This window comes from Cetorhinus maximus, chromosome 9 (assembly GCF_964194155.1).
Source record: "Cetorhinus maximus chromosome 9, sCetMax3.hap1.1, whole genome shotgun sequence".
NCBI classification, from domain to species: domain Eukaryota; kingdom Metazoa; phylum Chordata; class Chondrichthyes; order Lamniformes; family Cetorhinidae; genus Cetorhinus; species Cetorhinus maximus.
The window spans coordinates 84,199,479-84,216,861 of record NC_135887.1 but is presented as its reverse complement, the minus strand read 5'-3'; the positions used below and the strand labels follow the sequence as shown (position 1 = coordinate 84,216,861).

Sequence of the window (17,383 nt, the reverse complement as noted above, 5' to 3'; positions counted from 1 at the left end):
AAACAGAACATGACACACTCCAAACCACTTCCTTCTCCTTGCTGCATGTTTATCAAGCTGAAAGGTAGTGTTGGGATTTTTTTTTTATCCTTGTATTAGTAATAAGCAGAATAAAGCTCCCTCCATGCTATACCATGAAACACTTGCAGACAAGGTACAGTATGGATTGGATGAGGAGAGAAGCTCTCCTTACACTGCTCCAACAAGATGTCTTAACCTTAGTCTCAGAAGAGTGTCTCCTGCTGCATCAGTATGACAGATCGATATCTAGTAGCGACCCCTGCTGGCCCATGATCATGCAGTGCTAAATCCTGTATGATGAATTTGTACCAAACTGGACTAGGGCTGAAACTCCATTAACATAGGACTAAACAGCATGAGACAAAAGTCTCATCTAGTCAAATTGGCTTGGATTCAATACCCAGGTCACAGGTATCAAAGGACAGTAAATGAATGTGAAATCTTCTTTACAATCATTTCCTTTTGAGGTCTCAAGTTTCTCCGTCTACAACATGAACATGCTTTGTGCCAGTTTTTCAAAGTTACACCACACAGAAACAGAACTCAATGACATCATAACCTTGTTTAGATGTGAACTGGTGATTCACATTATTCAATAAGGGCTGTTATTCAACCTCTGATTCCACCGTTGAACTGCACTCCTAAGTCAGAGACTTTCTTTAGCATGAAAATAAATTGCTTTTGAAGTATTTTGTTCAGTCACATTTCCCCTCCACCCTCTCATTCATTTCCCTGAAGCAGAATTGTTTTTATAATTCTTTTTAAATCTTGTAACTTAGAGGGGGAAAGGAGAGCACTTCTATTGCAAAAATAGTGATACACTTGCCCAACTACTTGTTTAATCCTGTTTAATACTGAACAGAGTGTAGACAAGTGGTACAAGACTTGACTACAACTTGGCCACCTAAAATTCCTAATGACCCACTCCTGACCCATGCACACAACCATCCAATATTAAAACAGAAAATGTTCCAAATACAGCTGGTCAGCATCTATAAAGGGGAAAAAAAAGAGACAATGTGGGACATGGTGAAGAAGTTGCTCAGGGAGGGTTATACTAGTTCTGTCACTCCTTTCCTTTGTTACCACCATTGAACTGTTTTTACAGTTCCTCCTACAGGAGGTACATGCCACAGCCAGTAGGAGAAGCTGATTCCCAAATTACAGGTCCTGTTCCTTCTTGAATTTGCAGTTTCTCTTCCCTACAGGATTATTATTGCAAGGGCTCCTTCCAAATAGCCTAGAGGAAATCAGTACCGTAGCATATTTAGAGCTATAGGCAGTCTCTATATCACTTGTCACTATGACCTATAACATTTTAGTTTGCTTTTAAACAGCTAGCTCACTAATGGTCATCTGCTACTGTATCATGTATGACACTTGACAGCAGCTGCAATAATATTGTGCATCAGGTGTAACCTGCAGCTTGTTTTTGATAACAGGATACCCGATGTGTGGGATGTCCACTAACTGCTTGACCATCTACCTTGATTTCCTAGAAGTATTTGACAAAGTTATATGCAAAAGGCTATTTAAGCTTAAAGTGATGGAGATTCAGGGTAAACCTAAGTTTGGATAAAGGTGGAAACCAACAGACACCACTAGTTAGAGGAGTGAACCATGTTGGGTAGGAGAAAGTGTTGTGTGTGATGCCTCAGGGATCAAATAATACCTTAGTAGACTTTCCACTCAACTCTGCAGAGCACTATATCAACAAAACAAAATAAGTGCCAATTCACATGGCCAAAACAAGTAAAAGTACAAGTCAAAGAAGTTATATTAAGACCGCGGTGCTCTGGTCACACCGCACCTTGTTGAAACAATGCAATATCCAACTACCCATAGCTTTGAGTGATTCAGACACATGAGGCATTGGGAGAACACCCATAAGCCAAGTACATATGTTAATAAAACATGCTAATTCACTATTCTGTACCTTTCTTCTCACGGGCAATTTGTCGCACATTCTCACGGAAATCTGACAGCACCTTTAGGTATGGCATCACAGTGGCTTCCACCTGCATGTAGAAGACAAAAAGAGTTTGAGGTGCAGAATCCGACCAGCGAATCTGTCAGTGACAACTCCCTCCTGGCTTCATTATACAATGACAATCTACCCCGTAGGCCTGGTAAACAATTAAAGCACTTTTTGGATCTGTTATAGTTACATCCCATCAAGCAGACAGCTATTTCAGGGTTTGCGACACAGTGACAGCTCTTCACACCATTACACAGTGATTGGTTGTAGAGCAATACTTGAGGTTTCAGACCTAGCTGGGTGGCAGCTTCTGAGTCAGAAGGTTAAGGATTCAAGCCTCTTCCAGGATTTAAGCACATAAATCAAGACTGACGTTGCTGCATGTTGGCAGGTGCTGTCTTTTGAATGGGGCGTCAAATATCTTCCTTCTCAGATGGACTTAAAACAATACATGACACTATTTGAAGAAGAACAGGAGAATTCCCCATGGCAACATTTATCGACACCATCAAAAATAGAATACCTAGACATTTATCGCATTCTGTTCATGGGATCTTATTGTGCACAAATTTCCTGCTACATTCCCTGACAGTGACTACAATTTGAAAGAATTTAACTGGCTGCAAAGTGCTTTGGTGTTCCCAAGGTCATGAAAGGTGCTCTATATAAATGCAAGTTTATTCTTTCTTCCTTTTTATTTTGTGTCAAAGTGTAAGCAGCCTCCAATTGTGTCATTTTTCTTGCCTTATATAGTATTCTTTAGATTTGAAAGGAGATGGTAACCAAGACTTTATTTGGATCCTGCTATAAAGGAGATTGACCAAATACTTACATTTAAATTATGGCTGCCTCCTCCCACAGGGAATCCAATTGGTTCTTCACCCTCTATGGCTCCAAAAATCTGATTGATAAATAGAAGGGAACAATGAGGCAATCAAGCGTCAGGCTTTCCTTCCCACTCCCAGGCCTATCAACCAAGCCTGATAATTGATAGCATTTACCAGTCATACATTAAGTGTAATTCTTCCAACAGGTCTGAATCAATTTAGGCACTTCATTCCAAGGAAGATCCATAGGTGGGTCTTACATACAATGTAATGTATGTAGTACATACAATGCCCCATGTCATACTGGCTCACAAGGACAAATGTTCCGAACTGGTGATATTTAGCAGGGTCAGTTGTTAGGCTGTTCAAATTGGCATCAGTGCCCTTGGGCTAGAATGGGGAAAATGCAGCCAGGGTTCCAACTCCTGATCTATCCACAGTCTCTTTTGGAAAGTACACATATGTGGATGTTAGGGTCGTATTTGACTGTGATATCACCCATGGTTCACTCTCCTAGGAGAGAGAATTATAACTATATCTAATCCTGTCTAGGCACACACATGAACAAAGGTCATAACCAGCCCCTGTGGTCACATAATTTAGGAGCACTTGAGTGCCTTTGGCAGCAGAAGGGAAGAATTGGAAAAACAAAAGAAAACGGATATGCACAACAGGTAGAAATAAACCTTTGAGACTATAATTATGAGACTATTATGGTTGGTATGAGTTCAAGAAGTCTAATGGTGCAGTCCGCCTATTTTCAGGTGAAGGTAAGTTTAAAAAAAAAATTAAAGATCAAACATTTTGGTAATTTATTGATAAGATTCACCAGGAATTGAAAATAAAAAAGCCTTAGTCATGACTACCAAAGTAATAGAAAGGAAGGATCAGATGATAAAGAACAGAAAATGCTGGAAATATTCAGATCCGGGAGCATCTGTGGAAAGAGAAAAATAACTGACATTTCAGTTGCCAGATGCGAAATGTTATCTGTTTCTCTTTCCACAGATTGTGACAGACCTGCTGAATATTTCCAGCATATTCTGTTTTTAATTCAGATTTACTTAATTCACAGTACTTTACTTGAGGATCAGATAATTGTGGGTGTGACCAGTGTGCCTCCCATCTCACCTTCAGCATCTCAGTGAGGTACACTGCAATGGTCTTCAACAGCATGCGATTTGGTAACTGCTTGTTGCTTTTCTTTGCTGCAATGTATGTGTTACACTGACTCACAAGGGACCGCAGCTCCTCCATTACTGTTCGGGTGTCGATGTTATCGCACAGTGCCCTGTGCACTGCTGTCTTCTTCTCATAAAAGCTATAATTAAAAGTAAAATATTTTTGTAAAACAACAGTGACACCAAGTTTGCACTTTCCATTTGAAATCATTTTAAAAAGCTGATTTTTTCAAGTATGACTGAAGTGACCAAGAATTCAAATCATGAGAAAAAGGCTTAGGAAATATAGTCTATTGGTGAGAGACATAATTCAGCATCCAAGAATACTGCATAGTGGAAATTCAGTTCAGATGTGTACTGGTGAATAAAACAATGGGACAATTAGTTAACCTAACTAAAACTGGAAGGCAATGGTGATGGAAGATGGACTTTTCCTCTCATCATTTGTCTGGTTCAAATAATATATTCAAAATATGCCACACTCTAGGGTTACATATTCATTTACAAGCTAACATACTGACTAGAAAGACAAGGGTCCAGAGTAATACACAAAGCTTGCATAATATAGTAATATTTTAATTACAAAGCCGTTGTAGCACTAGAAAACTTGTTGATTACTATTCAAATGATTTTCATCACTTACGAATTGTTAACTCATGGTTGTGTAATTTACTTAGGAATCTGATCAGGACGGACTGCTGTTAGGGAAACTGTGGCCCCCTCCGCTCGAAAGTCAGCCTGCTTATAACATCCAGTTTTGGTTGAGCTGCAATTTCCTCCAGCTTATCATTGGGAAGACCAAAGCTGGTGTCTTCAGCCAAAGTCAGACACTATATTCCCACCTCTCCCCTACCCCACCATCCTGGCCATCGTCTCAGGCTGAACCAGAGTGTTTGCAGCCTCAGCATCCTTTCAGTGCTGTGTTTCCGACTCATACCTTTTTCATCAAAGAACAGCTCCATCCACCTCCTTTATCACCCACCATTACCCTTGCCTTAGCGCATCTGCTGCTGAAGCCCTCAACCATGCCTATATCACCTTCAGACGAGACTATTCCAGTGCTCTCCTAGACAGCTTCCAATTCTCCACCCTCTATAAACGTTAGTTCATTTCAAACTCTGTTGCTCAAATGTTATCATAAACCAAGTCTTGCTCACCTATCGCCCGATCTTCCTTATTTTCATTGGTTCCAGGATCCACCATTGACAGTTGCACCTTTACAGTGGAACTTCCTGCCAAATCCCCTCCGGCCCATCTCCCGCGCATCCGCCCTCACACCTTCCTCTCCCTCCCAGAAACATGATAGGGTCCCCCTTGTCCTTACTTATCACCCCACCAGCCTCCACATTCAAAGGATCATCCTCCGCCATTTCCGTGAGTTTGAAATGAACTGAAGTTCATAGAGGGTGGAGAATTGGAAGCTGTCTAGCAGAGCACTGGAATAGTCTCGTCTGAAGGTGATATAGGCATGGTTGAGGGCTTCAGCAGCAGATGGGCTAAGATGGGAGATGTCTGTCCTTGGCTTGCTGTATTGTTCCAGTGAAGCTCAACGCAAACTGGAGGAACAGCACCTCATCTTCCGACTAGGCACTTTACAGACTTCCGGACTGAATATTGAGTTCAACAATTTTAGATCATGAACTCTCTCCTCCATCCCCATCCCCTTTCAGATCCCCCTTTTTTCCAATAATTTATATAGATTTTTCTTTTCCCACCTATTTCCATTATTTTTAAATGTATTTCCATCCATTGTTTTATCTCTACCTTTTAGCCTATTTCGATCCCTTCCCCCCACCCCACCCCCCACTAGGGCCATCTGTACCTTGCTCGTCCTGCTTCCTACCCTTAATGTCACCTATTATCACATTCCTTAGATAATATCACCACCTTCAACACCTCTTTGTCCTTTTGTCTATGACATCTTTTGGTTATCTCCACCTATCACTGGCCCTCTAACCAGTTCTACCTGTCCCACCCCCCTTAAACCAGCTTATATTTCACCTCTTCTATTTTTCTTTAGTTCTGTTGAAGAGTCATATGGACTTGAAACGTTAACCGTGTTCCTCTCCGCAGATGCTGTCAGACCTACTGAGTTTTTCCAGGTATTTTTGTTTTTGTTTTATAAATCTCCCTCTCCTCCTTTAAGACCCTCCTTAAAACCAAACCATTTGACCAAGACATCACCGTAGGAGTTCCTCAGGGTAGTGTCCTCGGCCCAAGCATCTTCAGCTGCTTCATCAATGACCTTCCTTCTATCATAAGGTCAAAAGTGGGGATGTTCGCTGATGACTGCACAATGTTCAGCACCATTCGTGACTCCTCAGATACTGAATCAATCCATGTCCAAATGCAGCAAGACCTGGACAATATCCAGGCTTGGGCTGACGAGTGGCAAGTAACATTTGTGCCACACAAGTGCCAGGCAATGACCATCTCCAACAAGAGAGAATCTAACCATCGCCCCTTGATGTTCAATGACATTACCATCACTGAATCCCCCACTATCAACATCCTGGGGGTTACCATCGACTAGAAACTGAACTGGACTAGCCATATAAACACTGTGGCGACAAGAGAAGGTCAGAGGCTAGGAATCATGCAGCGACTAACTCACCTCCTGACTCCTCAAAGCCTGTCCTCCATCAACCAGGCACAAGTCAGGGGTGTGATGGAATACTCCTCACTTGCCTGGATGACTGCAACTCCAACAACACTCAAGAAGTTTGACACCATCCAGGACAAAACAGCCCGCTTGATTGGCACCCCTTCCACAAACATTCACTCCCTCCACCACCGATGAACAGTGGCAGCAGTGTGTACCATTTACAAGATGCACTACAGAAATTCAGCAAGGCTCCTTAGGCAGCACCTTCCAAACCCAAGACCACTACCATCTAGAAGGACTAGGGCAGCAGATACATGGGAACACCACCACCTGGAAGTTCTCCTCCAAGTCACTCACCATCCTGACTTGGAAATATATTGCCGTTCCTTCACTGTCGCTGGGTCAAAATCCTGGAACTCCCTCCCTAACAGCACTTGGTGTACTTACACCACATGGATTGCAGCGGTTCAAGAAGGCAGCTCACCACCACCTTCTCAAGGGCAACTAGGGATGGACAATAAATGCTGGCCAAGCCACTGACGCCTACATCCCGTAAAGGAATTAAAAAAAAGATTTAGGCCTAATGTCTTTAGCTTGGCATCTATTTATTTCCAATTACCTTTATCAAGATTCTTAAGATGCTTTTCTGCATTAAAGGCAAGATAGAAAGTCAAGTCGTTGATGTTATTACAACTGCCAGGGAATTGCCAAACATTACCTGGTTCAGTTTTGTCTGACTAGGAGGATTGAAGTGGAATGTGACTCCAAAGACATAGGCCTACACAAATTCAGAAGAGACTATATTCTGTCAGTTCACTATGGGACCACACAAGCATTTTTGTAAAGGATTTTTTTGATTCCAGATTCTATAAAGAAGTTTTCCAAGGATCCCATTTGGCTGTTTTTTTACTATGAACTGAGAAAACAAACTGACTGGATCAACATGCATGGCATTGTATAATGGGATTGATAAACGAAACACAAGTTCAGGCATTTCTTGAACTGCTTACCACATGAATATGCCTAAAACCATATCTCACTTCAGAAGATGCCATCTATGCATTATATCTACCTGGAGGATGGAAACATTAAAGACTCCTTGGCTTACTGACAGAATTCAGAGCTATTTGGTGGGCTCTAGCAGCTCAGTTATCCCTTACAATATCAGATTGGAGGGTGGAGGTGTGTGGGGGGAGGGGTGCCCGAGAGTAGTGGGTAATACTATGTTTTAAGTCATTGTTTCCAAGCAAACCACAGGGTTATGCATCCAACACAGACACTTCAACACCACGGTACCAACATATCAAATCTGTGGCACACAGTTTAAGGAAGCCCATAAGCAAGGGAATGCAAGAGTTAGATTTGATAATAATATTTGATGTCCTGGAGCCTGTGGTGACCACTGACAGTACTGGTCCTCCAGAAAGACAAGATCATCCAGCTCATTGTGGCCTATCAGAAACAAAATTAGATTACAGAACAAATGCGTATCCTAAACCTTGAATGGAGGATGTCCTTGAGAAGCTAGGGGGCTTTCAGGATCTGAAAACTCGATCTGATAGAAGGTTGTTGGTAGATATGGCTAAATGCCAGAGTCCAGTTGCGTACTAAATTTACCACTCAATCAGGTTGTTCAAGTTTATGGTCACGCCTGTCAAATTGAAAAACGCATCCAACCTATTCCAATAGATGGTGGATCCTGTCCTGACAGATCTGAAGATTTTCCCCTGGCATTTATAAACAATATCATCAATCTTAGTTAGGGGGATGAACAACTCACTCATATCATCAATGTATTAACACAGTTCAACGAATGGAAGTATTACTTCCAAGGCCAAAATGTAAGACTCTAGCATGGGTCTGTATGGTACCTGGGTCACTGCTGTCAGGAAACAAATTGACCAAACATGCATGCCACCATATGATGGGACTGATAAACAAAAAATAGGTTTGGGTATTGCTTGGTTTTGCTGGCTATTATTGCATGCCCTCCACCAACTATAGTAGCAGATGTGCTATTGATAGATTTGACCTTTAAAGTGAAGGCAAAACAAAAGGTTTGGTCAACTGACATAGAGAATACTTACTTAATACTTAATTATGCATTTAGCGCAGGGTCACTGAGTCCAATTATTACCACCCTGACTGAGACCAGCCAACAGTACTAAACGGAATCAAACCTGGTTATACAATTTAATGCACAGCTAGCAGTGCTTTATTGATTTAGCAATCAATAGAGTTGTAGCTGTTTAGTTATATTTACCCTCCTAGCAATGTATGATTACAAAAAAGCCCTTTTGCGAACTGTTTCACTGTTCAAATCCATGCGCACCCCCAATGTATGAGTTGATACTGACCGGTTATTAAATGTCATCTCCTGCTCCTGCCACCTCTCAAACTGTCCTGTGATATCTGTTGAGGTCCGCAAAATATCCTTCACGTTCAGGAAGAATTCCTGGAAAACAAACACTGCTACTCTCAGAAAGGCTGTGTGCATTGGATTTCAACCGACCATATTGCAGTATTTTCACTAGTGCTTACCAACAGAGAGTCAAAATGAAAACCAGGAGAAGCACAAGGAACAAGGAAAAGCATGATACAAAAAGGAATAGAAAGGCTATGAAGAAGTGTAAATGAAAACAACCAAAAATGACTTTCTATAGATATATTGGTAGTGCGAGAAAGTCACTGTAGGGCTCAGGAGACTATAGATGAAGGGGTCAAGTTTCTAGTGGACAGAATGGAAGGGATTCAAAACAAGTACGTTGCCTCAGTTATCATGCAGAGATGGAAATTAGGATTGTGGAACCACCAGAGCTGATATAGAACAAATTAATGGAGGATATTAATCAAAGTGTGATGGTATTTCTTTTAAAGAAGTAAACACATCACTGGGACTACAAAGATCCTGATAAATTTTTCTGGAAAGGGCACGAGAGTGGCAAATATGAGACAATGCTCCAAAAAAGGAGAGGAGGGTATCCAGAAATTATGGATATATCCTGTTAGCCTTATTTCAGTTGCTGGTAAAGTACTAAAGTTCATAACACGGAGTACCATTACTAAACACATGTAAAAACGTGAGTTATTCATGGTCAACCTGCATAGATTTCTAAACAATAGGTTGCAGTTAACCAATTTAACAGAATTCTTTGAAGAAATAACAAAGTCGATGCAGTTTAAATGGGCTTATGAAAAACATTTGATAAGGAACCACCTAAGAGACTTAACACAAATGCAATAGCACATGAAATTACATAAGATGTCATCATGAAGGCAAGTTAAAAGGCAGGAAGCAAAGAACCAGGATAAAAGATGTCTCCCATGCTGAGAATGGATAGATTCAGGATTTTTTTCACTGAGAAGATTAAGAGATGATCAGAAAGGCCTTCACGATAAAGGTTTATGTTGATGTAATTTGTGATACATTGTTTTCACTAATCATTGAGATAACAGGGCACTAATTTAAGATATTCACAAAAAGAATCACGAGTTAAAGTAATTCTTTAAGCAGAGTCAACAAATTATTTTAAAAGGGAATTAGACGATCGCTTGTAAAAGAATATCACAGGGTACAGGGATTGAGCAGAAGAATGAAATTAGTTTAGGTTGCTCAGGGGAAAAAAAACATCAGCACTGAGTTGATGTCTCAAATGGCCTGTTTTAGTGCGGTAACATTCCATGATCCTAAGCACTTACTGCACTATTGCTGCACTCATGGCTACTGGAACTGTCTGCATCCTTCAAAGTGCTCAATTGTTCTTTTCACATAAATCCCTCTAATGTTTGTTTAATTTACAACAATCACTTTACTTCAAAGCGATTCATGGCATGTGAAGCACTTTTGAGATGTCTCTGAACAATGTGCTAAGAATGGCATACAAGAACACAGGAGGAGAAAAGACTCTGCTGTCCATTTGGCTGGTTTATTAGTTACTCCATCAAATATCTATCTAATTTTCTCATTATTTTCTACAATATGTGTGTCTCTGGGCAGTTTATACAACTAATTCGTTACCCTCTGTTACAAATGTTTATAGCACTGCAGGAGGCAATTCAGTGCATCATGATTGTGCTAGCTCTGTGTTAGAGCAATTCATAACTAACCTGCCTCTCTCCCTGACGAAAGCACTACCGTCAACACTCCCTTTGTCTTGTGCCCATGACATCTTTGCCAACCTCCCCTTAGTTCCCATCTATCCCTGACTGACCTTTTATCTTGCTTCACCCCCTCTTAAACAGTATAAAAGCCATCACATTTCTACTTTTCTTTAGCTCTGAAGAAGGGTCGTATGGACTTGAAAAATTAACTCTGTTTCTCTCTCCACAGATGGTGCCAGGCCTGAATTTTTCCAGCAATATGTTTTTATTTCTGCCTCTCTCCCTATAGACTTGTATCTTCCTCTACAGACAAAAACTGAATAAATATTTGACAAGATGCAATGGTCACTGCCTCAAACACCCCCTGTGGCAAAACAATGCTCCAGCCATCTTATGTAAATAAATCTTTCCTCACTATCAGTGAGTATATTAAATTGATCATTTCTCATCATTGATTACCCAACCTGAGTAAATATTCGGTCCATCAAAATCCTTCAGAATTTAAAAACTCCTATGCTGTCCTGTAACCTAGGCAAATTTAGTTTATTTTCACGAAGTTTATTTCACTTCCCAGCTCTCATTATTTTGTATTTATCGATGTTACAGAATTCAAATAAAAAAAGGATACTATTTTTTCAGATTTTTGAGTCTGGGCGCTCGGATGATCTGCAGACAGTAGCAAGAAAGTCAGAGGGGATGGATATGCCTGTCAGTGAAAGGGACTGGATCAGGGAGAGGACAATTGCCAAGGCTATGTGATGTAGAAAGCTGCTGCAATAAAAGCATAGCAGAGATGCCAACGGGGAAGGAGGTGAGGGGGGAAAAGGGGCATTTTTGGAACTTGGCAATGAAAACTTGCTCGTGCCTTTAATGTAGTAAAGTATCCAATGCAACTTCACAAGGAAGTTATCAGCCAAAGTTCGATGCCCAACCATGGAAGGAAATATTAGGCAGGTTTAAGGTAGCCATGATATTTAAAGCATTGAAGCTTTGTTTTAATTTCTATTGTGATGAAACAGAACCTAACACTATAAAAAACATATCCTCATTGCTACTTCTTAATTTTAAACTGGAACTTTTGGCTGAACAAAGACCATTAAGATGGCTGAACCTCTGAATTATTGTCTGTGGGTCACCAGAACCAAAGAAGCCACTTTGTAGTTTTGGAAATGTCATACATGGTTATTTCTGAGGAGCTCCTTAGAGACCACCTGGGGACTGCACAGCCCAACTTCAAAGGGAGCTACACGAAGGCCATTTTTATTTGATAAACCAGGCCTGCCAGCAGAGTCAGAGTGTCTATGGAGACAATGATTTCCCAAACATCAGACCCTCACCAAATAGCATGTCTTCTGACCCATAATGACTGAGGCGTTATCAGCCTGGAACACAATGCCAATTTCCAGACACAGGATAAACATCCTTTGTTGAAAATTGTGGCGACGTAAAGTCACATGACTTAAAACTCTAGCTTGTTGAACAGGTTAATATTGCCTTCCTGGGCTGAAAGCCCAGTCTGCTGCTTTAACATCTGACTAGCAGGCCATGCAGAAGGGGGTCTGGCCAGGCTGGACAACTGGCTCCATCTATCCTGCCTCTGCTGAAAGTTCAGTACCATCACTTACAAACTGATTTAACTCTGTGTGCTTATTCCATCTTGTGAAGACAGCACCACTGGAAAAGTGAATCTTACACCACCGGTTTTGCCGACATCCGTGAAGGAATTCCTCATGGGACTTTTGACTCTGGACCTCATAGGAACCAATATTTATTTTCTTTGTGGTCTCTGTACTGTAGAACCTCCTTTTCTCTATCCCCCTCTTTACGGTATGTGTGCAGAGAGGGACGTTGCAGACCTTTCTTTTCACGGTTTTCGAATGTGCGCAATAAACTAACCTTTTGAGTTCATCCTCGAGTTTTTTATGGGGTTATTAGTAGGAATTGGATCACACAAAACCGAGGGAAACACCTCACCGCTTAAAAAACGGAAACAAAATCAAAACACCTTTCTGTTTACGGGCGGGTAGAGAGAGGAAAAATGAGTTCTGTTTGAATGGACCTTCTCTCCTGCCTGCAATACTAGCATTGGTTATAAAGTCAGAATCAATTACAGAATGTGTCTAAGGTCATCAAGGAGGAAAATGCAAAGCTATTTACCAACCTAAAAGTAGGTTCCACCTGGAAAAAGTATTCACAAAATTTTATTTTGAAGTCAACCCAGAAAGAAACAGGAAAATAATTAGAGAAATAAAAAGAATACTGGCAACTAAAGTAAAAAAGTATAAATTAGACATTTAAAACGAAACCAAAAGAAACACAGCCACTTCTAATTAGTGAGTGTCCCTACTATAACTTTATACAATATGATCAGCATTCAGATTTCACCATTAGATGGCAGGAAATGCCAAAATATACAGCGGATTTCAGGTTTTCAATCAGTCATTATAAAAGCAAATTTTTACCATTGCACCTTAGTAATGCTTATCCTACAGTGTTGGCTTCATCCACCAGACACATCAGGTCATACAGTAGTGACAGACTGCCAGAAAAATCTTTCCCAATCTAGCAAAATAGATTAATAGACAAACAACTAAACAGACACAGGTCTCGAAAAAAATGGATTTTACGAGGTCCGGCAGGAGCTATTAAATATCATTGATGTCAGCAGTGCCATTTGCAGGAACTCATCAGTACTGCAGCCATAACATAAGTGCAAGAATTCTCTACTTCTTTTACCTTGGGTATTATTAAATGTAAAAATGATGGTTTCCTGCAAGTGCTCATGGAAATTACATTGTTCTAAACTCTTCAACATTTTAATGACTGAATACTGGAAAGGTAAGACCAGAATATCTAAACCTAGGTTACATTCATCCTATGAGTGCAGCAGACCGAAACTTGCTGGAAAAATAATGCTGAGTGCATGTTATTGATGCACAAATCGGTCGGCATGTTCATGGAAGAAGCGATAGACGGCGAGTGGGAATCTCCATAGCTTGCTGGTCAATTTATGTTTTGCCTTATGCCTCGCACAAACCATACTTCACCCTAAACCTCCCAGGTGTTGCACATTATTTACCTACACATATCTTTATCGTAGCCACGTTGGCCATGTTGAACTTATTTATCCTCCTTTAATGAATTTTGGGTGCACTCCAGCTCCAAAACACTTTGTATTTGACTGGAGAGAAAGATCAATAGAAACAGGGGCTTTACACCCAGCCTGTGCTACACCTGATCTAGGAGCATTTGGTGCTTTTCCTTAACACTTTATATGGGAAAGCATGCAATTCCCCAACACTGATAGCCATCAGATGAGAACTAACAAACATGTAAATATTTTACAAAGAGGTGAGGGAGCACGAGACCAGCTTACATTCAAGAATTTCTCATATTGAACGGCCGATTCCATGGTATTGCTTGAATAATCCAATGTATCCTTCCAGGAATGCATGAGAAACGCCAGACGCAGCTGCCGGCCTGAAATCACATGACACCAGTTACATTGTGACGGCAGAGAACAGAAGATTAAGAATTGTAAACCATCAATGTGGCAGAAAAAATACTTATAATTTAATCAAGAGTTTCTTTTAAATGTTTTTTTGTGAGGAACTCAATGGCATCTTACTACATAATTAACTTTTTCATGTGACACACGACCCAGTAATAAATTAAATGTTGGTAACGCAGCATTTGAAAAAACCAGCTATACCCATATTCCATTTGCATAATGCTTTTGTTTTGTCAGCAATATTCGACTCTATCAAAGATGGTGACTTTTATTAGGTATAGCTTCATGATCTTTGCCACCCTCTGGTACTTAGCTCGTGCAGCCATTATAAATTTGAGTTTTGACAGCAAATGTCCGTCAGCAATTTGATGGCATTGGGAAGAAGGTAACAACATTTATTTTTTTCATTTGTTCATGGGTTATGAGCGTCGCTGGCAATGGGAACAATTGACCTTGAGAAGGTGGTGGTGAGCTGCCTTCTAGAACCACTGCAGTGCCATTAGGAAGGGAGCTCCAGGATTTTGATTCAGCAACAGTGAAGGAATGGCGATATAATTCCAAGTCAGGGTATTGTTTGACTTGCAGGGGAACTTGCAGGTAGTGGTGTTCCGATACACCTGCAAGCAGTTGAGATTGCGGGTTTGGAAGGTGCTGTTGAAGGAGCCTTGGTGAGTTGCTGCCATGCATCTTGTAGATGGTACACACTGCTGCCATGGTGCAGTGGTGGTGGAGGAGGAGAATGTTTAAGATGGTGGCTGGGGTGCTGATCAAGTAGGTTGCTTTGTCCTGAATGGTATTGAGCTTCTTGAATGTTTGTGGAGCTGCACTCATCCAGGCAAGTGAGCAGTATTCTATCACATTCCTGACTTATAGGCCAGAATTTTACGTCCCGCTGGCGGGCGCGCCTGACCCGAACAGATGTGAAATAGTGCAAGATGATGTCAGGTGATGTCCCGGTGTCATTGTGTAGTCATGCAATATTTCACTCAGTGGGTGCACGTGGCAGTTGGAAGCGCGCCTGCTGACAATTAAGCGGGCAATTAAGCCCATTAACTATGCAATTAATAGCGATTTTACACGGCCCATCCACATTTACAATTGGCAGATGGGTCATTCCCCCAGGCAGCATTCGTATTTTTGCTCAAACCTCAATGCAGGGTGGGATGAAATCTAGGTGGGGAAATAAAATAAAGAGAGATATCTGGGGGCTGGTTTTTTTTATGAGGTATACTGTCAGGTGCTTGATTGTGCTGCATGGATATATTTAGCAGCATAATTTGCACCAAAGCACCATATAATATTCTTAATTGCACGTAGTACTAAACAGCTACCTGACAGCAGCCAGGGGAGCTGTACTTAAGAGAAAGTTGGGCAATTCTATTTGTTACTGGAGACATCAAGCTAGTTATAATGACTGCGCCAATGGACGTACTTACCGGTATTTGCGCTCAGTGCATCCTTGATAGTTATAAAATTTTTTAAAGATTTTGACATCTTGCAGCCTGCTATGGTCAGGTGCCCTGTGTGGAGGAAGTATCGAACCCAGTGATCATTTTCAAAATAAGCCTGTGGGGAGATGGAGATGGAGTTTCTAATATAAAAAACTTGTAACATAACAATTACAACCAAGTAGTGTGATCTCATCCACAGCCATCACGCACAGCTGCGACACTCAATTCAAGTTGTATCATCAGAGGAAGGGGCTGCATTGAAAACTAGTGCCTTTTCCCTCTTGCACTTTATTTTCAAAATGTGAAATTTATGTTCATCAAGGTGATGAATTTCAGTGCCAGATAATGGAACACTTTCCTTATTGGGCATCAAGAATCAGCATCAGGCTTTCAGGTAAAGCGGAGGATTAGATTCAGAACAAAGCTCCTTCTATACAGATGTATCAAGCATTCTCAGTTGAAGTCATGTCCATCTTCTATTTTGCCACAATACCTTAGCCCCAAGCTCAAGGATGAACCTTGAACTGCACAACTTTTCTACACAAACCGTTCTGCAGCCTTCTCTGAATTGTGAGTTTAGTAGCAAATTAAGGGCAGTTTTTTTTCTGTGGGTTCATGGTTTTGGAAATGTTTTGAAACTGCTCCAAATTAATTTTAAGTGGGGCATTAAAAGATAGGAGAGCTTTTTATACCGGAAAACCACCTGGATTTCCCACCGCACAATACAGACTTCAGTGATAGGCTGAAAACACCATGCTGTAGGTTACCTTGGTCCAACCAGCTACCAGCTGTATTGATTGAAGGAAAAAAATCATTTACAGATGCAAAAAAAAAGCCCCATAATGCTCAGGTTATTCATATGCTTTAAATTCACTTGCAAAGCTGAAATAAGAAAGGATCCAAATTCCAGCGTACTTTACATTATTTGATGCTGATATGATGTATGGCTCAGTCTCAATAAAGTTCTATCTAATCACAGTACTGTAAAATTATGGCTGAAACTATGGCCCTACACAGAGGCTCGCTTGATTCCATAGGGAATATTCATGAACTTTTTTTAAAAAAAAGGAAGGCAAAAGTGGAACAAAACTTGTGATTGTACCTCAGACTGTGCCAATTCATTGTCATGATGAGGGAACCGCAGGTCAAATCCTCCACCATGGATGTCCATGGATTCTCCTAGAATGCTAGCAGCCATTGCCGAGCATTCAATGTGCCAACCAGGACGACCCTGCCAGGATAAACAAAAACAGTAGAATAAGATTGGACAAGAATCAACTCTAACCATTACAAACTGTTATTAGCAATAACAACTTATCAAGCACATGAAAAGATGCTGACTGAGAGAAATATTACCGAAGACAGATAATATTAGGAAGACAGATAAATTGCAAGCTAAACAGCAAATGTCAGTGATGGGAAAACTTTTAGAGACAATAATTCGTGTCAAAATTAACCGGCACTTGGATTATGGGTTAATAAATAAAAGTCAGCACAGATGTGAAAGGCAAATCATATTTAACTAATGTGATTCAGTTCTTCGATAATGTAATGGAAAAGGGTTGATGAGGATAGAGTGATTAATGTTGCGTTTATGGACTTTCAATAGATTGACAGGCATCACATAATAAGGTGGTAAGCAAAGTTAAAAGTCCATGGGATTAAATGACAGTGGAAGTGTTGATACAAAATTGCATATGTGACAGAA

The 17,383-nt window shown here is 40.7% G+C and overlaps 1 protein-coding gene across 4 annotated transcripts in view; it reads right to left on the bottom strand.

Annotated features, from left to right (window-relative positions):
- cars1 (cysteinyl-tRNA synthetase 1) overlaps positions 1-17,383 on the bottom strand; it is a 78,407-nt gene that overhangs the window by 26,936 nt on the left and 34,088 nt on the right. For all 4 annotated transcript variants that reach the window (XM_078548962.1, XM_078548964.1, XM_078548966.1 and 1 more), the window contains 7 exons: positions 16,778-16,906; positions 15,661-15,790; positions 14,090-14,193; positions 8,970-9,067; positions 3,958-4,147; positions 2,832-2,900; positions 1,958-2,039 (listed from right to left, as the gene is read on the bottom strand). In XM_078548962.1, the coding sequence (XP_078405088.1) occupies positions 1,958-2,039; positions 2,832-2,900; positions 3,958-4,147; positions 8,970-9,067; positions 14,090-14,193; positions 15,661-15,790; positions 16,778-16,906 (802 nt within the window). The remainder of the gene's footprint in view (positions 1-1,957; positions 2,040-2,831; positions 2,901-3,957; positions 4,148-8,969; positions 9,068-14,089; positions 14,194-15,660; positions 15,791-16,777; positions 16,907-17,383) is intronic.